This window comes from Lepidochelys kempii, chromosome 2 (assembly GCF_965140285.1).
Source record: "Lepidochelys kempii isolate rLepKem1 chromosome 2, rLepKem1.hap1, whole genome shotgun sequence".
Taxonomy (NCBI): domain Eukaryota; kingdom Metazoa; phylum Chordata; order Testudines; family Cheloniidae; genus Lepidochelys; species Lepidochelys kempii.
In genome coordinates, this window is record NC_136381.1 from 183,941,224 (window position 1) to 183,967,477 (window position 26,254).

At 41.4% G+C, this 26,254-nt stretch overlaps 1 protein-coding gene across 6 annotated transcripts in view; it reads right to left on the reverse strand.

The window, feature by feature from the left end:
- ITGA9 (integrin subunit alpha 9) overlaps positions 1-26,254 on the reverse strand; it is a 294,730-nt gene that overhangs the window by 17,406 nt on the left and 251,070 nt on the right. For 5 of the 6 annotated variants that reach the window (XR_012157453.1, XR_012157452.1, XM_078851717.1 and 2 more), the window contains 4 exons: positions 23,756-23,881; positions 22,739-22,858; positions 17,832-17,933; positions 4,346-4,465 (listed from right to left, as the gene is read on the reverse strand). Coding sequence is in view for 4 of the 6 variants with exons in the window: in XM_078851717.1 (XP_078707843.1) it covers positions 4,346-4,465; positions 17,832-17,933; positions 22,739-22,858; positions 23,756-23,881 (468 nt within the window). In the remaining 2 variants the exon portion in view is untranslated. The remainder of the gene's footprint in view (positions 1-4,345; positions 4,466-17,831; positions 17,934-22,738; positions 22,859-23,755; positions 23,882-26,254) is intronic. The other variant, XM_078851716.1, reaches the window with a different exon arrangement.

The following is a 26,254-nucleotide window of genomic DNA, read 5'->3' on the forward strand; positions in this document are numbered from 1 at the left end:
TATTTGGATTTAATCTGTATCTGAATAAGCCTCTGTCACTGAGGCAGTTCAAAGGCAGGACTTATTGACAAAATGATCAGCTCAGCAGCCTAAGGATGATACCCTCTTAGAAGAAAACCTAAAATGATATCCTCTCCTGGATGAAAACCACTGTGTCCTCCTAGAAGATAAAGGAAGGTTCTCAAACACTCATCTAACGACAAAGAAGGAAAACGGACCCTTGTAGAGAGAGAAAACTAGGACATCTCTGCCTGATCAGAGACACTATTCTGCTAAAAGGCTTTTCTTTTAGCAATCCTGTCAAAGAGCCAAGTTCTAGAAAGAGGAGTGTATTACTGTAAAAGGAACATTCACAATGTTTAGAGCCCATTCCAATGTATCAAGAATACACAGACTATAAAAGAGTAACAGTAACCTTATTTATATATAAATTGGCACATGGATACCATGGTGATAGGCTCCTTTTAGAAACACCCTGGCTCACATTAGACAGAAAACTGTTTACATGTACAATGCATTCCTGAGAAACTAAATAGTGTAATCATGATGAATTTTAAACCTGTATGTTACAAATCCCTCCTTGTGTAAATCAACACTGTTCCATTCTATGAAACTTCTCTAATATCCTCAGCTGAGCATACAGCCCTTTGATTTTATGTTGCTTGGGGCTTTGTTTGCCTTTAACTTTTATCAGTTCAACAATGAATCATCTAAATCCCTCAATCCACAGCATTTTAAAACATTATTACTATAAATTTACTATTTATTAAAGGACACTATACAGAGGTACAGAATATGACGCAACTTGACTCTTTCAATCTATTATTTCTCAGTGATGGCATAATCCAGGTAGGTAGCACCCAAAAAATCCAGTTTCTGTGTGTGTCTACCTCCCTGCCCTGCTGCTGAATCAGCGATGCCGTACTAACACAGTAGTGCAACTGATAGTTTGCCAGTACTGTAGCAGAAACTGGTTCCTCCCCTCCCTCCCAGCCCCAAGCTGCTGGCAGCCTCTCAGCAGGTGTCATGGGAGTGGAATTGCTGCCCTTTCTCTGCAATTGAGAAGCACAATGTGATGTTATGAGCAACAATAGGACAGGAACTCCCAGGTGGCCCTGCATAATAAAGATCATCAGGCTGGATGTGGCCAAGGAAGGAACTCAAGGTGTATATGGAGGTAGCTATGGTCTATGAAGTAGACCTGCTGGAAGCAGGAGACAACGTGGTGAATAGGGCAGAGGAGTCCAGCATGGGTGAACAGAGGCATAGCAAACTTGGAAGAGAGAGTCAAAGTAGGGCTTAAATAGCTATTTCACTAAATCTTTACAAAAAAAGGGAGGGGGGCAAAATCCTGTTCACCTGCCTTACGCAAGAAGTCCCCTTGAACCACTGTACTCTCATGAGTAAAGCGAGGAGGATTTGGCCTAATCCTGAACAGAATGAAACCAGTGCCCTAAATCAGTAGTTCTCAACCATGGGTACACCTACCCCTGCGGGTACGCAGAGGTCTTCCAGGGAGTGCACCAACTCAACTCATCTAGATATTTCCTTAGATTACAATAGGCTACATAAACAGCGCTAGCAAAGTCAGTACAAACTAAGATTTCACACAGACAATGATTTGTTTACAAGGCTCTATCTACTATATGCTGAAATGTAAGTACAATATTTATATTCCAATTGGTTTATTTTATAATTATATGGTAAAAATGAGAATGTAAGCCATTTTTCAATAATAGTGTGCTGTGACACTTTTGGTTTTTTATGTCTGATTTTGTAAGCAAGTAGTTTTTAAGTGAGGTGTAAGTTGGGGGCACAGAAGACAAATCAGACTCCTGAAAGGGGTACAGTAGCCTGGAAAGGTTCAGAGCCACTTCCCTAAATCATTAGAACAGCAGCTATGTACAGGGACATATTAATCACGATGTAAGCAGGCACCATTCTAAGAACTTCCATGGAGTTGTACTCAGTTAGGCCAGAGGTGATTTGACCCATGGAGTGTAAATCAAATACTAAAACAATGATCAGAGAAGCAAATCCAGACTGGCTGATCTCATGCTATAAAGTTTATTATGTCTGTAAAATCATCTTAATGCTCTTGCACAATAGTAAAAAGAGCTTTTATTCTGAGTGAAACAGGCAGTCATAACAGCCCCAACAATGACACTGACTTTTAAAGCACCCAAAGCTCTGTCTCACATTTGGGCCAAATCATATTGTTATAACTATTACTTCACTCCAAGCTTTTTTTTTTTTTTTTTAATTTGATATAAATCTATTTGGATTTTTATTGTCTAAAATTCAGGAATTACTTTAGGATGTGCCAAGCCAATTCTAGCTAATAAATCTTTACAATCGGGCAATTAAGATTCCCTTCAAAGGAATGCAATTTTCCGATGTCAGTTTTATTTCACAGCACTTTAATATTGTCAGTCACTTTTCACTCTCTACTTCCCATGAATATTAAAATATTTAATACTGGATTATTGTTTCAAAGCAGAATTAAAAGCTACAGACTGCATCAATGTCTTTTTAGTCAATTTTTTCTACAACAAAACTCCAAATTATCTGTAGCTTTAATAATCCATATGGCCTACTGGACCAACTATTAAACTGGGACTCTAGACACCTGGGTTCTAGTCTTTGCTCTGCCCACAGTCTGCTGTTTGACCTTGGACAGGCAACTTCATCTTTCTGTGCATTAGTTTCCCGATCTGTAAAATACACATAATGTTACTGACCTCTTTTATAAAGTGCTTTGATATCGCTGGATGAAAAGGGCTAGGTATTATTATTATTACCTGCTGCTGTCATTTGGGACATTGTTCCTCAAAGCAATCAAATAACAAAATGGCAACTTCTGTGCATGCATCTGATTGGCTAACAAATCTCATTTTTTTACGAGGTTCAGAGAGCCTGATTCTCAATTTTAAGTAAGGGAGTGGTAATTGGTCGGTACTCTAAAGTAAAAAATGGCACTGAAGTCTGCTGAAAAAACATTGTGAAAGTTGTTATCCCTAGTAACGAAGATACCTTCACTTTCGGGTCTCTAACTACAAGAAACCAGTCTTATAGATATAACTATATGCAGCAATGATCCTTATTTCAAAGTTGTGTATCACCAGAATCAAGCCACAGACCTTTCCTACCAGATACCTCTATATTTTGATGATTATTCTGCCATCTCAATCCTAGAGATTTTTAAACATTCTGTGCCATGGAGGGCAAAAATATTTCATATGTACCCCAAATTGGGCATGAAGAGAGATTTCAGATGACAGCCAATCATTGCTTTTCAAACTAAAAAAATACGCACAAGATAATCCTTGTGTGGCCATTTTTAACATGGAATTGCAAGTCATCTTTTGGGCCTAGCAACACACAGTGATATATCCTTTTAGACCACCATTCAGCTGTAGCCCCAGAACCCCACTACAGCTGGTAGAATGAGTCTGTAGTGCGCACACTGTTAAACAGCTTGAATCAGGTAACTGTAGCTCTCTCACCACCAGTAAAATAATGTTGGGCCTGTTCCTGTGTGTGTGTCCCCCACCCACTGGTAGCCTTGGCAGTGGCCTTTACATTTCTATTTTAAGAGGAATCAGAATAAGAGGTTCAAGTTTCTCATGCTTCAGGTGTAGCACGGAGAGCGGCCATCCTTCAGATGTCAAGATCTTGACCACCCTTACTCCATTATAATGTCTGAGACACAACAGGCGTTTCCTATTTTAAGGAGGGTAAGCACTGACCTTTAACTACCACCACTGGATTTTGCTTTGGGACATCAAGTAATTTTGTTCTTGCCACCTCTAAAAACATATTGGAGGGAAGGTCCCGAAGAATTCAAGCTTGATTGCCTCTCATCCTCTCTTCTTTCCTTGCCTTTACCCCCCACAAAAGAATAACCACCTACTGGTTTCTGTTGGGTATATACTGAATCTATGACCTCAAGAAGCAAAATTAGCCTGACCTTTAGGGAAGCACTCTGCAGCTCCCATTGAAATCAATGAGCACTGTGCCTCTGAAAAAATCTGGGAAAAAGTACCTGAAATTTAAATGAGAGCTAGTGATGAGTATGAGGAAGGACTCTCTTCTATCAGGAATCACTATTACAGCTTTCAATATTTAATGTCCTTCAGTGAAGATGCCAGTTTTCCGTTTCATCTCCCCTGATGAAAACTCTTTTGATGTTTAATGGCTTTTTAGGTGTAGATGGCTGTTTAGTTATTAGAGTAAATGGAAACTAAATGAACAGATAATCAGGATGCAGGAAGACATATGTACAATTTATGCCAAGGTTAGGGGCTAACCTTGGTGTTTGTGTTGTGTCTGACTAATGTCTTACCTTCCATAACAGCACAGCCAACAACAGGAAGATGAGAATTCCCACCAGCAAACTAATAGCAATGATCCATCCCACAACATAACCACGAGGCTCCAGATTGTGCAAGGCCTCAAAGACCACCTACAAAGCAATTAGAAAAGATCTTTTACAACTGGAAGCTGTACAGTTTTCCCTGGTACTCATCTTATTAAATACACAGCAGTGTAGTTTCACTGATCATATTTCTAATGTAAACAAATGTTGAGATGAACTGTACATAGCTGTTTAAAATGACAAGCATGGAATGTGTCCTCAATATTGTGCTTTCAGACTATTTTTCGTAAAGATTTCCTTAAAAATTGGATTTGAGTCTCAGTAAATATCATTCAACAAATACCTGCTTTGTCATTTTCCCCCAGATACTGATCTTGCTTCAGTATCTGCCTTCAAAAGTGAACAGAGGATTGCAAAGAACACTTTATCCTCCTGTTGGTACAAATTCCCATGACACTGAAAACGTTTTGCACTTCATTCATCAATTTTTCAATGGTGCCAAACTCCCACACCCTTCATATGGAAAACCGCATATGATGAATGCATAAACTGTTTTCACAGGAAGCAGAACGTTCCTCCTTCCTTCATTCACTGCCCCTCTTCACGAGATATGCAGTTTGAGTGAAGCTAGGGTTTCACTGGGGTCCTCCTCATTCCAGACCCATTCCCTGTGCCCTTTAACAGGTGCACAGTGAATGAAGAAAGGACTCCTGAGGATCCCTGACCTCATTCACTGTAAACTTTCCGCTACATATACTTCCCTGTGTTGCAATGTCAACCATGCACATGTCCTATGTATGGCTTTTCTTAGCTGCACATTTAGGTGAGCAAAATGTATTGCTCTTACACTGTGTCTGAATTTCAAAAGCTTATAATTCAGTCAATTCAAAAGCTATTTTCACTGGAAAACTCAGAAGTGATTCTCTTCAAGGGAGGCTATTTCCCTGTCAAATTTCATCACATTAACCTCAACCTCAAACAGCTAGGACTGTTTTTTAAAAGGGGGAAAGAGAATGTTCAGCTGTTCGCGTGGGAAGCCTGGGAGGGCTGAGAAGCAGGCTGCAGCTTCGCGCTCAGGCCCAGGGAGGTGGAGGCAGAGTGGAGGTGAGCTGGGGCGGCGGGGGGGGGGGGGCGCCCGTGCCACAGCAGGTAACCCGGGGGGGTGGGGTGGGCAGGGGCGCCTGCTTCTCAGCCCTCCCAGGCTTCCCGCGTGAACAGCTGATTCAAGGAACGCAGGGGGTTGGATGGGGCAGGAGTCCCCAGAGGCCGGGGGTGGGCCACGACCTCCTCTGGGGTGAGGAGGGAACCGGTTGTTAAGATTTTGGCAGCTCATCACTGACTCCAGCATTCCACAGGCTGATATTGATGAGACTGGACTGTACCATTTGTGGAAGAATAATAAGAATACAGCTAAACTTACACACATTTCTTCTCCCTCCATGCAAACAGTTTTCATACCAGTTGGTAATTCTATCTAGCCACCAGATGTTTGATCTGAATGTAGCATGAACAGCAGCAAATGTGTACAGGAAGCTGAAATATATTAATCGGTGGCTGCCATTTTCAAAATATTTTCCCACAGCCAGTTGCACCAGAACCCACACAGAGTTCTGCAACCATCAGCAAGGCCCATTTTCCCCTCTCTCTGCACTGTTCAAACAGCAGTTCAAGGCTACACCTTTCCTCAGCAGGCAACTGCACTGGGAAGAGAATTCAAGTACAGTCTGGAACTTAGATCCATGAAACCGTACTTCTCTCTACTGCATACACAAGGCAAGCAAAATGCAGACCTGTTATTTTAAATATAGTTTGCTCCATGAGAATGTGGTGGAAGTAGGTTTGATTAACTGATTCTCTCTACATCTGAGATTCCTTATTTTTCATGGATTAAAAAGGAAACAACCAAATGACCAATAAAATAAAATCAACACCACACAAATGCGTTTTAACAAATGATTTTAACTTTTAACAAAAGTTAAAAAACTCCAAGCTACCAAGATCACTTTGAAGTGAGAGGTTCCTCTCTATTGCCAGTCATTCTGGAGAGAAGCAGTGGTTACATTTACAATTCTTTGTGGCAATTGTTAGTTTCTTCCATATATTGCAGAAATTTTAGTGCACTGTTAACTTCTTTAGGCTTCTCATTGTTAAAGCAGTAACAATAATATACATCCACAGAATGGAGGGGTGTGTCTTTCAGATGATATGGTAGAATATTTTACTTTAGCAAAAAAATTAATCCAAATTCAAGAAAATGTTTCCTTTAAAGGAAAATAAATCAATGTGAACCAGCAGGTATCATACGCTGTTCCTCCCTCCTTCGGGAAGAACATAAGAATAGCTGGTGCCAAGTTTAAAGTTTTCAAATGTAGAACCTGGGTCTGATTGTGTGTGGTTATGAGTTTGAATTCTCAGAATAACCCCTGAAGGATGAATTCCCCCAAGCCCTTCTTTTTACTAAGCACAGAACTACTGGAAAATGTTTGAAGATGTTCTGAGCTGATCACGTCCCTAAGTAATCCCCTCCCCACCTCCCAGCAAACATCATGGCACTAACATGACATTTGCCACAATCACATTGTTCAGCTCTCATCTGTGACACTCTGTAGCTGTCTTGTCTTGTTTCCTTGCACTCTGTTGACATCAATCTGTTTTCTCTTGTCTCAGACTTAGATTGTAAGCTATTTGGGGCAGGGACTGTCTTTTTTGTTCTGTTTTGTACAGCACCTAGCACAATGGAGTCCTGGTCCATGGCCGGGGCTCCTATGTGCTACAGTAACACAAATAATGAATTATAATAATAATGAGATGTCCGTGCTCTATGGTAATTATATTTCACCTCAGAGGTAGATAAGCTCTAGCATTAAACATTAGCACAAAGTGTGTGTAAAGTACTTTGAGATGTCTGGATGGATGGAGAGTTTCCTGTCTCCTGTTGGGCTGTATGAAAACTGGTGTTAGGAAAATGCCACCTTGAGAAACCGAACATTTTATTTTTAATCTTCCTTGTATCACTGTGCCAGTTTGGAAAGATGATACAATTTGTCAGAGGCAGCTGGTTTCTAGTGGTGGCTACAATGTGCTTCTGTCCTCTAGAAATATAAACTGTTGCTCAAAAGACCGATACCACAGTTATTTCCCACTGCAACTATTGGAAAAAAAACTTTGCTATCACATATGCTGCTGGGCAGGAACTTTGGCAAATGCTGACTTTTCAGTGATGGCTGTCTGCAAAATTAGGTGATATTCTCTAGCCCCTTCATAGCATACAAATATCCATGTCACAAAAATCACTGTCAGAATAGGCCCTTTGTCAACAGATAGAGACCAAGGACTTAATGGAGATGGAGAATGGACTATAATGATCACCTCTCTGGAGATAGAACTCTTTAGTTCAGGTTTGAGGCTGGGATAATTGGGAAAAGCCTTCACAGTCACAGCCCAAGCTATGCTTGCTCAGTGGGTGGGGGATAAGAATTGTTTTATTCATTATCTGGTGTCTTCTATCACTAAATCAACTGTAAAAATAAAAACCTATGACTATCTTCTTTATGGTTTTGTGGTTTGGAGAGGAGTGAGGAAGTTGTATATCTTAATTTACTTATCCCTCTGAAGTCCTCAAATTCTAACCACAACCAATCTTTTGGCACAACAATGATCAAGCCTACAATTATCATATTCATGGCCATGAGAGTTCTAGTGAAGAAAAAACAAAAACAAATAATCAATACATCATACGTCAGAATCCTCATCAGCAAGAGGACATAAACTGAGCTGTAGGAAGCTGGGAGAAAAAGAAGTTTGGAGACAGGCAATTACTGCGCCACCCTGCCTCCCTGCTTTGAAATGCTTACAACTGAAAACTCTGTCAGAGAACAAATCTTGGACTTCCCATTCCTGTCCAGCTTGATAGCACAACTTCTTTAGGACAGCTAACATGAAGAGTAATGTAATGCTGTCTCAAATGTGACAAACTTCCCACAAAGTCTGGAAGCATACATTATTTGTACAGGAGACAAGGGTGTGTTGGGGGTGGGTGCAGACTTGATCTGAAAAGAACATGAAACGGTCATAAAATATGGAGTGAATTAAAGGTTTACTTATGAGCTCTGAACAAATGCCAAGGAAATGCAATGAAAAACTAGGTTCTCTCTGGAATGTATCAGGATTTCTATCTTTATATTTATCTTTTAAATTTCACACTCTGCTTATGGATTCTCAAAGTGATGAGAAGGGGGAAACTTCTAAGCTGAAACACCCTTTTTCATTGTTCATACTGTACATTGATCCCAGTGTGCATGGATGCCATTGAGAAAGTGCTCTTGTTCCTTAAGAGCAATTTCATCCTCATCCTTTACAGTAATGCGGAATCACACAATTTCATTGCTCTTTGAAATTTTGAACTCTTCTGACCAAGGCCATTTTTATCAGCTCAACATTTCGTTTTACCAAATTAATATTTTATGTTTCTGACCATCTTTGTGAACAAAAAGGGGACTATAGAAATCAGTTCTCTTAAAAAGCTTATTCTTTACCACTGCAATTCAGCAAAGTATTTAACACGTTTTTACGCCCCATAGGTTTTAATGGTATTTAAGCATGTGCTTGAAATTAAGCTTGTACTTAAATTCTTTGCTGAATAGGGATGGACTATTGAATCAGAATCTATAAGAATGAGGAAGATAATCCAATGAAAATTGATTTCAAATGCATAATTGTCAAATCTTCAGTAGTCCCGGCTCCCCTGCATTCCTTTTTACCCATATTCCTAACAGAGAAGCACAATACATTCTGGGTACCATACACTGTTCTACATTTGGGGATACACGCATTATTAAAAAAATATTGTATTCTACAGTAAACACCTGTGAGAGGTACTGTTTTGGACCACTGCGGTACTTATTTAAAACAACAGTACTAGCAAATTGAACAACTTGTTCTTTCGAGTACCAGTTTGGGGGAATTCCAGTAGAGACATCATTCACACAGGAGTTTTAAGTATCAGACACTGAGGTACCTGTATGAAACGTTGAATGTACATGAGACACTTACAGGCAGTGCTTGGGGTGAGATATTTCACAACCTGTTCACCTCCATGGGATCTGTCAATTTCTTTCTCCAGGCCAACCCTACTTTTTGGGGTGTTTTGCTGCAGAAGCTTCAGGCATTTCAGCTTGGGTTCTCCTTCATCCATCCAGCTAGGTGGGTTCTCACTTTCTCAAGAGAGGGGCTGACAATTATTGGATTGGACTGAGTGAGATGAAATTTAGCCTATCCTTCCCTCCATCCAGATTCTGAGCAGCGTTTCTTCTTGCTTTACTGATAAATTGTATATTTCAACTGCTTTGGTTCATTACGAAATATAGTCAAGCGACCAAATAACCAATATCAGTCAGGTTTACTGCTCTAAGCCAATAATAATATAGTGCAGGAAGGTTCAATATGATACCAGTATCTGGGAACCCATCTCATGCAACATTAGTATATTCACCTTACACAGAAGGTGTGCTCCCAAGTTACTCCCCTACATCCATCTTTTTATACCTTTCCCATTTATAAGTAAAAGGTATACCATCTGAATCTAGATTTAGTGAATCAACTATCTGGTTTTTCATGGTGTGCCTCCCTATATCTTTGTTCATAATATGCCCACTCTAGGTCCCAAGAGCATGAAGACAGACACTTCTTAGGTTTGTATCTGGCTAGAATATTCATATGCCTTGATCCTGATGGTTTCCTAATCTACTTAAGCCAAAGCTGACTTCAACAAATGCAAGGTGTTATGGGATACTTAGCATAAGTGAACAGGATTATAGTAAAGATAATGGAATTCCTTCTCCTGTACAGAAGCAGTTGCATGACGCTGTCATTAGATCTGACAAGTCAATCACTACAGTCTTCTAGGACTAAAATTATTGTTCTGTGAGACACTTCCAGAGGAGAAGAGAGTCTCATCTACATGCTCCACATGGCCTCAAAGACTGCAAGTCTCACCTCTGTAAAACTACTAGTTATAAACATCAATTTCAGCCACTATGAAATTACAAAAAGAAAAGGAGTACTTGTGGCACCTTAGAGACTAACAAATTTATTTGAGCATAAGCTTTCGTGAGCTACAGCTCACTTCATCGGATGCATTCAGTGCTAATGCTCAAATAAATCTGTTAGTCTCTAAGATGCCACAAGTACTCCTTTTCTTTTTGCGAATACAGACTAACACGGCTGCTACTCTGAAACCTATGAAATTACCTGAGTCTTATTGTTGCAGGCACTAAGCCAAATCCAAATCCTGTTCACCTTATTCACATGATTGAACAGGGCTACTTGTGTGAACAAAGTGAGCAGGATTTGACCTATTGACATCAGAGCGAGAACACATTAGAGGGAGCCAACAAAACTCAGAGAAACTCCTGATACTGCCTTTAAAATTGATATCTACTAAATCAATGATACATCTGGGGGAAGGGAGCAGAAGGAGACTCCACCAGTTGAAAGGCATGAGATGCACTGTCCTAAGGTTGGGGGTTCCACGACCACCACTCCCAAGAGAAGGAGGCAGGTGGTGGTGGTCGGGGACTCTCTCCTCAGGGGGACTGAGTCATCTATCTGCCGCCCTGACCGGGAGAACAGAGAAGTCTGCTGCTTGCCAGGGACTAAGATTCACGATGTGACGGAGAGTCTGCCGAGTCTCATCAAGCCCTCGGACAGCTACCCCTTCCTGCTTTTCCACGTGGGCACCAATGATATTGCCAAGAATGACCTTGAGCGGATCACTGCAGACTACGTGGCTCTGGGAAGGAGGATAAAGGAGTATGAGGCGCAAGTGGTGTTCTCGTTCACCCTCCCCGTGGAAGGAAAAGGCCGGGGTAGGGATCGTCGAATCGTGGAAGTCAATGAATGGCTACGCAGGTGGTGTCGGAGAGAAGGCTTTGGATTCTTCGACCATGGGATGGTGTTCCAAGAAGGAGGCATGCTAGGCAGAGACGGGCTCCACTTAACGAAGAGAGGGAAGAGCATCTTCACGAGCAGGCTGGCTAACCTAGTGAGGAGGGCTTTAAACTAGGTTCACCGGGGGAAGGAGACCAAAGCCCTGAGGTAAGTGGGGAAGCGGGATACTGGGAGGAAGCACGACCAGGAGTGTGTGAGGGGGAGGGCTCCTGCCTCATACTGAGAACAAGGGGCGATCAGCGGGTTATCTCAAGTGCCTATATACAAACGCACAAAGCCTGGGAAACAAGCAGGGAGAACTGGAGGTCCTGGCAAAGTCAGGGAATTATGATGTGATTGGAATAATGGAGATTTGGTGGGATAACTCGCATGACTGGAGTACTGTCATGGATGGGTATAAACTGTTCAGGAAGGTCAGGGAGGCCAGAAAAGGTGGGGGAGTTGCACTGTATGTAAGGGAGCAGTATGACTGCTCAGAGCTCAAGTATGAAACTGCAGAAAAACCTGAGAGTCTCTGGATTAAGTTTAGAAGCCTGAGCAACAAGTGTGATGTCGTGGAGGGAGTCTGCTATAGACCACCAGACCAGGGGGATGAGGTGGACAAGGCTTTCTTCCAGCAAGTCACAGAAGCTACTAGATCGCACACCCTGGTTCTCACGGGCGACTTCAATCATCCTGATATCTGCTGGGAGAGCAATACAGCGGTGCACAGACAATCCAGGAAGTTTTTGGAAACTGTAGGGGACAATTTCCGGGTGCAAGTGCTGGAGGAACCAACTAGGGGTGGAGCTCTTCTTGACCTGCTGCTCACAAACCGGGAAGAATTAGTAGGGGAAGCAAAAATGGAGGGGAACCTGGGAGGCAGTGACCATGAGATGATCGAGTTCAGGATCCTGACACAAGGAAGGAAGGAAAGCAGCAGAATATGGACCCTGGACTTCAGAAAAGCAGACTTTGACTCCCTCAGGGAACTGATGGGCAGGATCCCCTGGGAGAATAACATGAGGGGGAAAGGAGTCCAGGAGAGCTGGCTGTATTTTAAAGAATCCTTATTGAGGTTACAGGGACAAACCATCCCGATGTGTAGAAAGAATAGTAAATATGGCAGGCGACCAGCTTGGCTTAACAGTGAAATCCGTGCTGATCTTAAACACAAAAAAGAGGCTTACAAGAAGTGGAAGACTGGACAAATGACCAGGGATGAGTATATAAATATTGCTCGGGCATGTAGGAATGAAATCAGGAAGGCTAAATCAGACCTGGAGTTGCAGCTAGCGAGGGATGTTAAGAGTAACAAGAAGGGTTTCTTCAGGTATGTTGGCAATAAGAAGAAAGGCAAGGAAAGTGTGGGCCCCTTACTAAGTGAGAGAGGCAACCTTGTGACAGAGGATGTGGAAAAAGCTAACGTACTCAATGCTTTTTTTGCCTCTGTCTTCACGAACAGGGTCAGCTCCCAAACTACTCTACTGGGCAGCACAGCATGGGGAGGAGGTGGCCAGCCCTCTGTGAAGGAAGAAGTGGTTCGGGACTATTTAGAAAAACTAGACGTGCACAAGTCCATGGGGCCGGATGCGTTGCATCCGAGAGCGCTAAAGGAATTGGCGGATGTGATTGCAGAGCCATTGGCCATTATCTTTGAAAACTCATGGCCATGGGGGAAGTCCCGGAAGATTGGAAAAAGGCTAATGTAGCGCCCATCTTTAAAAAAGGGAAGAAGGATGATCCTGGGAACTACAGGTCGGTCAGCCTCACCTCAGTCCCCGGAAAAATCATGGAGCATGTCCTCAAGGAATCAATTCTGAAGCACTTAGACGAGAGGAAAGTGATCAGGAACAGTCAGCATGGATTCACCAAAGGAAAGTCATGCCTGACTAATCTAATTGCCTTCTATGATGAGATAACTGGTTCTGTGGATGAAGAGAAAGCAGTGGATGTGTTATTCCTCGACTTTAGCAAAGCTTTTGACACGGTCTCCCACAGTATTCTTGTCAGCAAGTTAAAGAAGTATGGGCTGGATGGATGCACTACAAGGTGGGTAGGAAGTTGGCTAGATTCTCGGGCTCAAAGGGCAGTGATCAATGGCTCCATGTCTAGTTGGCAGCCGGTATCTAGCGGAGTGCCCCAAGGGTTGGTCCTGGGGCTGGTTTTGTTCAATATCTTCATTAATGATCTGGAGGATGGTGTGGATTGCACCCTAAGCAAGTTTGCAGATGACACTAAACTGGGAGGAGTGGTAGATATGCTGGAGGGTAGGGATAGGATACAGAGGGACCTAGACAAATTGGAGGATTGGGCCAAAAGAAATCTGATGAGGTTCAACAAGGACAAGTGCAGAGTCTTGCACTTAGAACGGAAGAATCCAATGCACCGCTACAGACTAGGGACCGAATGGCTAGGCAGCAGTTCTGTAGAGAAGGACCTAGGGGTGACAGTGGATGAAAAGCTGGATATGAGTCAACAGTGTGACCTTGTTGCCAAGAAGGCCAATGGCATTTTGGGATGTATAAGTAGGGGCATTGCCAGCAGATCGAGGGACGTGATCGTTCCCCTCTATTCGACATTGGTGAGGCCTCATCTGGAGTACTGTGTCCAGTTTTGGGCCCCACACTACAAGAAGGATGTAGAGAGTCCAGCGAAGGGCAACAAAAATGATTAGGGGACTGGAACACATGAGTTATGAGGAGAGGCTGAGGGAACTGGGATTGTTTAGTCTACGGAAGAGAAGAATGAGGGGGGATTTGATAGCAGCTTTTAACTACCTGAAAAGTGGATCCAAAGAGGATGGATCTAGACTATTCTCAGTGATAGCAGATGACAAGTCAAGGAGTAATGGTCTCAAGTTGCAGTGGGGGAGGTTTGGGTTGGATATTAGGAAAAACTTTTTCACTAGGAGGGTGGTGAAACACTGGAATGTGTTATCTAGGGAGGTGGTGGAATCCCCTTCCTTAGAAGTTTTTAAGGTCAGGCTTGACAAAGCTCTGGCTGGGATGATTTAGTTGGGATTGGTCCTGCTCTGGGCAGGGGGTTGGACTAGATGGCCTCCAGAGATCCCTTCCAACTCTGTTATTCTATGATTCTATGTTAATGCAACTGTTCTAAAAAAAGGGATATCCCATCCATTCAGTAATATTTTCCAAAAGGGAGCCTCTTGCTATCTCACTGGCCTTTATTTAGGGTTTTGCATGTCCCTTGTTGAGAATCTATGAGAGTTTGGTAAACAAATGAAACAACATGAATGGACTAGTTATCATAAGTATTTAGTACACTAATTTGGAACCCTCTCGCTTCCTGTTTCATGGTGTCCCTGTTTAAAATTGTTTGAGCTGTGAAATCGGGTGCTAAGCTGCAAAAAACCCCAATGAAATCAAGACAGCAAGTCAGCAGGACTGTCTAAATCAGTCTTAGCTAACAAGTCTTATTGGCTTTACGGAAATTAGCGTGATAGAGCGTCTGAGGAAATTCTGCTTTCACTGCTAGATACCAATTCTATCAGCTGACTCAAAGCATGTCCATGAGCAGCAGCTCAGATGGAGCCAGTAGCCAGATGGATATGGTACAGCATTCAGTGGTCAACAACAACAAAAAAAGAGAGAGAAAGGGATTTTTTTTAAAAGAAGGGAGTGAGAGGAATGGACAAAGAAATGATATCCCCCCCACCCACCCCTCGGCCCCTGGTTACAATTAAATAACTGTGGTTTGCAACAAGTATTGTTCTCATCTGCACTCCACCAGAAGAAGGAGAAGGAAAGAAAAAATATTAATACCATGAGCCAACCACATGTCTTAAATTTTTCTTTCAACACGACCCTATCCAAAACATACAACAGTGGAGAAACCAACAGACATATGGAAATAGCATAAGGGAGACAGAAAATAGCATTCACATTAGAAAAAACTGAAATCACAAATTGATTTACACTACTAAAATATGCCAAGCATGCTCCCCTTCCATTTCATCTTCTCGGAAATCAGCAGCAACCTTTTGTTTAAAGATTCATGTCTTTTCAGAGCATGTACGATGAACTCTGTAATCACTGCTACCCAAGGCCTTCCACAGACAGGAAAAGGACAATATTTTTTCCAAGCATTTGATAAGAATTAAATACAGCAGACCTCATGTTGTGATTAAATCATTTCTAAATTTTGAGCACTAAATAATAACAACCCCTTACAGTTCACAAAGTAGTTCACAAAGTCATTGGGAAGGATCCCCAAAGTCATTGGGAAGGATGCCCAAAACTTTTACAGACTGTAACATAAAGGGGTGAAATCCTGGCCCCGTAAATTTCAATGGGGCCAGGATTTCATCTCAAGTATTGCACCACTAATCAATTAAATGCAGCCACAGAAGTGCAAGAATCACTCAGTGCTGCCCAATTGAATTAGAGAGAGACCTAGAGGTAGGCCAAATAGGCAGTGCTGCAGTCCAATTATGGGGGTGCACTGGCAGAGAGGGTTGGGGAAATGTGACTGACTAACCAACAGTATGAGCCCTATTTTTATACAGCTAAATCTTGAAGTCCTTATTCAGACAAAATTCCCATTGAGCCACAAGGTGTTTTGTTTGGATAAGGATTGATAGGTAAAAATTGAGTAATTACCTCATGATTTGACCCATGCAATAAGTACTGAGATACTCTACAGAAGGAGAATTTCTTTTTCTTTCCCATTTCTAACCAAACATCTATTTCTGTTCTCTAAAATACTTCCTAAGTTTAGTACATTTGGGGGCAGGGACTGTCTTCTTCTGTGTTTGTACAGCATCTAGCACAGTGGGGGCTGGGTCCACTACTGGGCTCTTTGGTGCTACACCAATACAAGTAATAATAAATAATAACTGTGTACAATTTTCAGAAAACCCAATTATGCTTCAAGGACAAAAGAAATCACTTTCATGCTGACTGGTATAGATATAAGGAAAATCCATAGTATGTGTAAGGTACATGCTTGCTATAGGTCAAATTCTGCATGATAAGTGGAATTTTGTTTGAGAAGAATTAAGGTGCAATGAAATGTCCCAAATCCTGGTCAGTAAGGCCTGAATATGTCAATGGGACTACTTGCCTTGTTGAATCCAGGTCTAAAAGAGTAACTGTTGTACAGCATTAAATCCACATCTTTCTGCAAATGACTATTTTGCAGCCCTCCACCACGCTCAGTATATATTATGTATATAATTGGTAAGGGGATTGCAGATGAAAGGTGTTTTATAAATGTAAAAATAATATTACTCTTTCTAATTGGGACATATTGAATTGGGATGACTGCTATATGGGAGGGTGCCCTGGAGACTGATTTAGCCTAATGATAATGAAGAACAACTGCTGCTTAATCAGAACAGTATTAGCATATTCTTCATAATATGTATACACCTGCAAAAACCTGGTCTGAAGCCTGGCTATACATTTCGGCCTAGCTACTTTATATACATGGTATATTAAACATTAAGGCTGAAGTTTACAAAGCTGCCTTTGGGGACTTAGATGCACAACTCCCATTAAAAATAATGGGAATTAAGTGTCTAAATCCACGAGGAGGATTTCAAAATCTCAGCCTAAAGGCTTTTTTATAGTCATTAACCCAGTATTAAGCAAATTAGAAAAAGCTGTAAACAATCTTTGAACACGGGGCTCCCAGACTGCTTGTATCATGAACATGGATAGTTTTTAAGCAAGATGGAACCTTTAGAATTAGGCTCAGTAGCATCAGTGATAATTAAATACTCTGGGTCAGATTTTCAAAAGTGCGTAAGTGCTTTAGGAACACAAGTGCCAGCAACTTTCAATTGAACGTGTGCTCCTAAGTCACTTAACTACTTTGAAAATCCTACCATCTATTTTCAAATACTGTACAATTAAAATTTCTTCCTGTTAAGGAGGGCTTCTCTGAAGACACAAACTTTCAGGTTGCTGGGGCTAAACAAAAAGGGAGCAGTCGTCCTCTCTCACCATCAAGGGCTGATATAAATTAGTGAATTTATAGTCCTTGTGTTGTATGCACACTGCAATAGCTAGACATAAAAGGTGGAGATAAAGAAAAGTTGATGATCTTGTCTATAAATTTCAAACATTTTTGGTTATTGTCTTTGACCTCAAATTATTATTAAAACATTTACGTATTTCAAAATGTCATATCTGATGAGATTTTGCTGAGGAAAAACCCCACTGGAGTTTCAAAAAAAATCTGAATTAGTTTAAAGCTGACATCAACTTCACAGTGAGAAGCCTAACTTAATGCTGGCAAAGGTATCCCAAAGTCCTTTGCAACTTTGACTAGCTACAACATAGAGTATACGGCCCCACACAATATCATTTGCTATGATGGCACGGGTATCACAGCAAGTCAAACCACAGAAACACTATGAAGTCCTGCTGCTAGTGCATTCAAAGGAAGTCAGACTCGCTCATTTTTGTTGGCCAAACCCACACATTCCAGTTGCCTAGCTCCCCTAATGTATTCCATACTAATGGGACATGGGGACCTTTCTTTTCAGACAGTCACTTACTGTTGCATCTTCAGGATTCCCATTAGGCACTTCCACAATCCTGAGTGTTGTGTCCACCCTCACCTTCGCCCTGGTCACAAACTGGATGACTGATGAACTGTCCTGAGAATTAAAAACAAAAGTAGTTAAAAACAACCTTTTTCAATTTAATAACATTATATTCTATCCTTATGCTCCAGGGCAGCTGGATTGGCAATTGAGTGCTACACTGATTTATACTACCTGAAATCACATGCACCTTGAGCTTGGGACATGGATGGACAAAGTACAGTGCATTATCTCAGACTGAAATTAAAGGCATCCCACAAAACATTGGACTTCTTTTTTTATTTGAATTTGGGCTGTTTTTAAGGCTACCCCAGCCTCACAACACAGCAGAAAAACACAGCACATTGCCAATCAACATAGACAAGCTAAATCTTTACCACAATGGTTCCCAAGTAGTTAGAAACAGATATTTGGAAGCTGCGATAGACTTATATACAGTATATGATAAAATTGTTTAATTATTTAAAATAATTCCAGACACAGCACACTGCATAAAGTGCAAGTATTTGATTTATATTTCCATTAGTAAGTGACTTTGCCTTGTATTTTATACAGAACGTTTAAACACAAATTTTCCAACCAGTTGCCTTTTTAAACACATTGTTTACTCTTATACAGTAGGTATTTTTGTAAGGTTACTTTTGATTTAGGACTAGATTGTGGCATTACCATGTTCTGAGGATGATGCACAGCCATCTTGCCCAGAGAACTGAGGGGCATCATGCACCCACTCCCCAATATAGGCAGCCCACTCTGTTGGGGGGTGAGAAACCACTGTTCCACCTAAACCCTGCCCCCTTTCTGGCAAGTTGCTCCCAAGGGGAAGCATTTCAGGTGCAGCCTCTGCCATCCTCCCAAGCATCAGGGCTGCCAAGTGTGAAGGGCTACTCTTAACTCCCCCCCGCCTTCTCAGTTTGCACCCACATAAGGTGAGGCAACAATCTGGCCCTTAATGAATAAATAGAGTGGTGTATTCTCATAATTACAGCTCAAATGAGTTTAATGAATTCTTTACCACACCTGCATCTACACTGCAAGAATAAATTGGTGGTTGGGGACACAGGTAGCCATTTAAATGTGCAGTTCACTATTCTATGTGGGTGACACCGTGACAGATATGACAATTTCCTGCACTTTCTTGGACAAATTTTCTTGAATTAATGTGTATGTGTTATTGTTGGATTGTATGTAACTACTCTAGCAGACATGACTAATGTAAACCGTGGGAAGCATTGGGAGCGTCAAAGGACTATACTGAAAAACAGACCAGTCAAGAATAAATTTTTGAGACAAACAAACTGAAAACAGGTTTCCTAGAAAATAGCTGGGAGGAGGGCAATGAAAATTACCCAGCTCCAGACCTATCCTTTTGAAGCTAGGCCTTAAGGAGAAACCAATTGTCTGGCTGATTTCCTGTTCATGGTCTCTTCAAAAGTTCAGACCCAAACTAGATAAAACAGTAACTCACAGATTCATGGGTGTGCTTGTTCTGAGCCATAGCTATTATGAACTTTTGACCACAGGGAAAAAACCTTTAGTGGGATCTGAAGGACTGTTCACCTGACAGCCTTTGTTATGGTGATCTTAGGTAAGCTTATTAGCATGCATGTAGATTTCTTTTATTGTTTTTAATATTTTTTCTCTGTAATGCTTTTACCATACGAATAAATGTGCTTGCTTAGAAAGAGCTGTGTGGTAACTTACTGTGGCAAGCACGCTGTTTATAGCCTCTAAAGAAGAAAGGCAAAGCAGCCTGCTGAAACAGTCTGAGTTGCGGGGGAATTCACAGTATAGGCAGGGAACTATGCAGCCTGGGAAAAAACCCTGTCAGAAGGAAGATTCATGTCTCCACTCAAGAGAGGTGACTGCTGGGGAGTTGGAAACCTGAGAATGGGTGCCCTTGGGCAGGGCCATCCCTAGCTATTCTGGGGACCTATGCAGCTACACCCCCCGTGCAGTGGGGGAGTGGGGCAGGCCTCCGTGGGGGGGGAGGGGTTGGCCCCAGGCCTCTGCGGGGAGGTGGGCTGACTTGGGCAACAGGGGGGACCACCCCCCAGCACTCACCGGCGGCATGGCTGGGGCTGGGCTGCTGCACTTTCCGCCGCCAGTGAGTGCAGGCCCAGCCCTGCTGCAGTCCTCAGGGGAGTGGGGGCAGGGCTGGGGTGGAGCAGGGGCGGGAAGAGGCGGGATGGGGAGGAGGCTTTGGGGAAGGGGTGGAGTGGGGGAGGGGCTGAGGTGGAGCAGGGGTGGGAAGAGGTGGGGAGGGGCAGGGGCCATGGGGAAGTGGCGGAGCAGGGGCTGGAGCAGCACACAGCTGCGCAGGGCACCAGGAAATTTGGTGCCCCAAATTTCCTGGTGCCCTACGCAGCTGCTTACTTTGCGTATGGGTAAGGACAGCCCTGCCCTTGGGGATCATAGAGGAGGAAATACAGGTGCAGTTGCCCTGAACTGTGACAGATACATGTCCCAGAGGACATCCCATGGGCCTGGTGCAGAGCTTCTGTGAAGAGCTGAATTTGACAGTGTACACAAATGCATGTTTCGTGTACTCAGTTACCTGCTTGCATATGTGGGGGTATTTGTATGCAAGCACAACTTAAACATCTGGCTCCATCTATATGCTCTTTCTTCAAAGATGGACAAACAGCAGCATACGAGGTGATTTCAGCTGGAAAGGCCATGAAGACATCAACTCGTGTCTATCTAATCTTTAGGAAAAGACCTTTCCTTTTTTGTTTTTAATCTAACGGCTGTCACCAACAGATTTATCTAACAGATTTATTTTATTATCCTCCTACTCTGATTATCTTACAGTATCGTGATCTGACAGACCTTTGCTGTAGCTAAACTGTAAACTAAAAAAATCCCCCCAAAAAAGCTCATCTACAAAATAAGTGGAAATGCAGTAAAACTTTTTAAAATGTACAAATCTTATTTCATTCACTGACAGAACAGAACATTGCTTAGCCTGCTATCATGTTTCTCACCATGAATGTCATGTTTATTCTTATCTTGAGCCTCCTTATGATGGCTGTGATGTTTTTTCTTTGTATAACAAATATTTGAAGTAACAGATTAAAAAAATTATCAGTTTTCTACCCTTGTATCTCATCACAAAATAAAGATAAACACACGGATCGTAGTTTATGCACACTTACTCTGCTCATTATCCGACTGTTTGAAAAACCTCATAACTTTAACACTGCACGTATCGCTGTTTTTGTTTGTATTTATTTCTAATTGTAATTATTTTTAATGTACTTAAGAAAAGTCAGCAAAATCTAGGATTACACCTTCAGATCTACTGTTCACAAACCTTACAGTCTTATTTTATAACTGTTTATAACACGCAGGTGATTTGATTTAAGGTCAGATACAGCAATATGATGAGCGCCTCCCATGAAGGGGTAAGCATCCTCAGCTCCTATTCAATTTAGTTGGAGCTGAGGCCTGGGAGCACCCTCCAGGATTGACATCTTTCAGTTACCTTCTTCTGGAACATTCCAGCCACTGCCATTGCAACTGAACTTTTACATAAAGCAATGTGTTAATCAATGTGTTAACACATTGGGGGGAGGGATAGCTCAGTGGTTTGAGCATTGGCCTGCTAAACCCAGGGTTGTGAGTTCAATCCTTGAGGGGGCCATTTAGGAATCTGGGGCAAATATTGGGGATTGGTCCTGCTTCAAGAAAGGGGTTGGACTAGATGACCTCCTGAGGTCCCTTCCAACCCTAACCTTCTATGATTCTAAAGAGTTTCCACGTGTGCCAGAGTTCCCAAAATCAGTTAATTTCTAAATATCAGGATTTTGGCAATGACTTGGGTTTAGAATAAAAGGGGTCAACTACTCCAAGTATTGCAATAATTGAAAATGTACAGTGATCCAGATTTAAAAAAATAAAAGCATGAAGGCCTTAAATAAGAGTTTCCAAGAACTATCCATGAATCCTGCACATTCCCTCCTGACTCCACCTGCACATGCGCACAGACATACACACACCCCATTCTTCTGAAATGAGGGAAGGAGCTTTTAAAGTATAGGTTTCAGAGTAACAACCCTGTTAGTCTGTATTCGCAAAAAGAAAAGGAGGACTTGTGGCATCTTAGAGACTAACCAATTTATTTGAGCATAAGCTTTCGTGAGCTACAGCTCACTTCATCGGATGAAGTGAGCTGTAGCTCACGAAAGCTTATGCTCAAATAAATTGGTTAGTCTCTAAGGTGCCACAAGTCCTCCTTTTCTTTTTAAAGTATAAAAAGTTCTTCACTGTCATTTGAATCCCAGCTCAGACTGAAAGGCTTCTCCGAGGCTTCTCTATGAAATTCTTATTCATTCACAAAATAGGATGATGTGCCAAGTAAAGCCATCTTATAGTGAGATATATAGCAATTACAGCTGGTTGAAAAGCACCAGCTGTTTTTCATAGGATATTTAGAATAAAAACTACTTTTTTCTAAAATTCCTGCCATTTTTATTTATTTTTTCAATGAAAAACCAAAACCTGAAACAATTTTCGTTTTCAAAACTCAGTAAATAATTGTGGGTTTCAGTAAAACGTATTGGCTTTTGAAAACCAAAAACTGAATATTTTTACCAAAATCTGAAATTTTTAACACAAATAATGTTTAATTTACGGTTTCCAGTTTTCAACAAAAACCATTAGAAAATTTTGACCACAATGAAAATTTCAAATGGAAATTTTTAGTGATCAACTTAAAACTTTTCAGTGAAAAAAATTAAACTAGTTCTACTAGACACAGACGGAGGCAATATTCAATGCTTCATGTATATTTCAATATATAAGTATATTTAAATTACTATTGAGCATATGCGCTAGAAAGAGGCAGAAGCACTTACCTTCTTTAATATCTCTGTATTCAGCAGCATGTAAACATCTATATTGCGGGATTCTGCTTTTGCTAGTGAGCTTAAGTTGCAGCGTATAATTAAGCAGGACCTGCCTGGTCTTTCACAGTCCTAAGGGAAATAAGTAAAAGGCTGTAAGATGTATTAGGAAGGGAGGAAATCATTCATTTTAATACTAACTAGCAATACCAAACATTCCTACTGATTGAATGAAAACAGCCATTTGATGAATCAGTAAAATTGATTGTACACCTCCCTTATACAAAACAGTGTCTGTTTTCAGAATCTGCAGAATCATAATCATTCCAGGACTTCATTAAACCATGTCACAGGAAATTCATCCCTGAACTGAGGGTCAGTGCACTTAAGCTGGAATTGAACACAGAATATGTACTGGGCCTCTGCACAGGGGTAAATTTCAGCCATGGCAAGTAAACCCTGCTATCTATTACTTCCTGTCAGAATACCTCCCCTGAGATAAAAGGATTAGAGAAAAATGTATTGCAGAAAAACATTTTCAACAAGAATCTATGTATTTCTATTGCATATACAATACATTGCTCCAAGTCTAGCTGCAAACACGCTTTGAAGTTCTGCCTTTAGTGCCTGATGCAAAGTCCAAAGAAAACAATGGAAAGACTCCCAATGACATTAATGGGCTTTGCATCACCTCATTAGCTAGTTACGTTGATTCTATATAATTTCTCACTCACTGGATTTCTTCAACCTGTATCAATCTTTTTTCTTTTAGCATCAGAAGATATTATTCAACCTTTAATACTTGTGTTATTTTTTTTATTGTCTGTACTTTAGTAGCCTCAAAGCTTCCAGTGAGGGACTGAGGTCTGTGGGGACCACTGCAACACAAGTAAAATGTCATTCTTATTTTAGACTACATGAAAGTTACTCTGAAAAGAAAAAAGTAGTTGACCACTTCACATTCCTCTGACAAACGCATTTTACAATATCTGACTCTTTTAAATTTCAGTTATATATGGAATTTCTTACCAGTACTTTTCTGCCAGACTTGGTAAAAAAAGCAAAGATCGTGTGAAAAATATTGTCATTTTCTTGAGGGATGACACACGGGTTAGGGTTTTTCTGAAAAGAGCAGTTTCCTTTCTCCTGAGCAACCTGCAAGCACAATGAAGATCATCAAGACATGTGAAGAGTCAATTTACAGCACTTACAACATTGCGTAATATGTGTTGTGAACCTTAGAACGCTTCAAGTGCCGACTTGAACAGGGTTCACTGTTCTGTAACAGGAACAGGAGGACTTGTGGCACCTTAGAGACTATCCCATTTATTTGAGCAAAAGCTTTCGTGAGCTACAGCTCACTTCATCGGCTGTAGCTCACGAAAGCGTCTGCTCAAATAATTGGGTTAGTCTCTAAGGTGCCACAAGTCCTCCAGTTCTTTTTGCAAATACAGACTAACACGGCTGCTACTCTGAAACCTGTTCTGCAACAGCAACTCCTATCAGGCCTGACAAACTCACCACACCTAACGCCACTTTCAGGGTTCTTATCCATAAATAGTGTCTTTTACAGTATCAAATGAAAGCCAGTGACACAATAGCCATCACAGGTATTGTGAGATGTATGTACAGAGGGTATGTAAGGAGTTATGAGTACCTACTAAATATACGTTTTTAACTAGTAACAGAGCAGAATTGACAAACAAGTTTTCTGCTAGGCAAAGTATATCCCTGTCTCTAATGCAAATTAAGCATTTTAAGCAAAACACAGTGGGAGCTACATTTGCACTCCAAGTCAACATGAGGATGTGAAGTTAACATGGGGGCCAGCACCCCAAAGAACAAACAATAGGAGGACATTTTGTGATCCATTCACAGAGGAAACCCCGGAAAGACATGGGAGTTAAGACAGAAAACCAGCAGCTCTGTCAAAGGCTGAATCCTTGAGAGAAAATCGATTTTGTTAAATAGGAAAGGTAACTCTTAGAAATTGTAGACCTAGGGTTGCATTTTATGTTTTGTTTTGCATGTGGAACCAGTTCTGTTTCCACTTCTTATCCTGACCCACTATCTCTTAAAATGTAACCTTTTATAATAAATTTATGATTATTTCACTGTAAATATATTTCAGTGCTGTAATATTATAAAGCCTGATCCTGAGTTGTGTCAGTCAAATTGTCTCTCTCTTCGGGGACAGCTTGCCTGGTAATTTCTGTCAGTGACAGGGGCTAGACACTGCAGGGAGTGTGCCGAGGACTCGGAAGTTGATGTGTGTCTATCGCTAGCCTGCACAGAGAGGGAAAGGTCTGCAAAGACCTGGAAGACAGTGCTTGTGCGTGGCCAGAGGATGTTGGTTTCAGTGAGGTGAGCTACAGCAGGCATCAGGCAAAATTGCTTCATACTAGGGGCAAGTGGTGGTGAGGTGCCTCAGAATCCTGGGCACCATCACAGTGTCCCTATACTGTGATACTACATATCATTAGACATTTCAATCAACTTCATTGTTTCATAGTTTGTAGGGATTCGGGTCAACGTGGCCTTGCAAAATCATCATGAAAATGTACCAGCCCGGGCACAAAATCTGTTCATCTAGCTTTATCATAACTAATAACAAAGTTGATAATGATAACATAAAGTAACAATATTTTACCCGCTTGTTCAACAAAATTGGATGCCTAAGGCAAGCAGATGCATGAGTACAATTTTTCAAGGCTTGTTGAAGGTTAGCCCAAACCTTCATCCAAGATTGCCATGCTATGTCAGGCCACTGATTCCACAGCTAACTCTATGCAGCCTACAGAAGGGCCCTGAACAAAATCCATTGAAATGAAATAATATCTGCACCACCATAGAATATCAGCCAATTCCTCCCTACTGCTCTCAGAAGAATAGAGGGGGAGCCTTTGTTAGATGCCCACTTTGGTGAATAGCATCCTTGTAGTATATGCTTCCCAGCTCACCTCTCTGTCTGCTCCATTTTGCCAGAATGAGAACATAAACACATTACAAACCAACATCTCAACTAAATTACATACGAGGTGTGGAGAAAATCTGTTACAGACACAAAATTGCTCCATGGCCTTTTTCACTTGCTTCATGCAGTCTGTCTCCACAGACTCCATCTGAGCTGCCTGAAATCTTGGTCATATGAAAAGAAAAGATTAACAGAAGTTTATCCAAATTTAGAGTAATCTTTCCTGTCTCCTCCGCCTCCTCCTCCAGACAGCTCACTGCCCTGCTTCTTGATAAGGTATGACCTCCTGCCCCACTGACCAACCAGCCATTCTTCTCCTGATATTACAAGTGGGGAGATGAACACAGAAGCAAATAAATACCAAAATAGTTCACATTTCTTCTGGTGATTACTTGCCTATCAAGGCTATGGTCCTCTGTATTTATCTGTCCCACCAGAACTAGTTTTCATTATTTATTGTATGCAAGTGATTCACAAATTATATTGACATTTGTTGTCTTTGAATTTTAATGTTTGGATTAGAACCCTGTTAACCGGAATTTCAATATTAAACC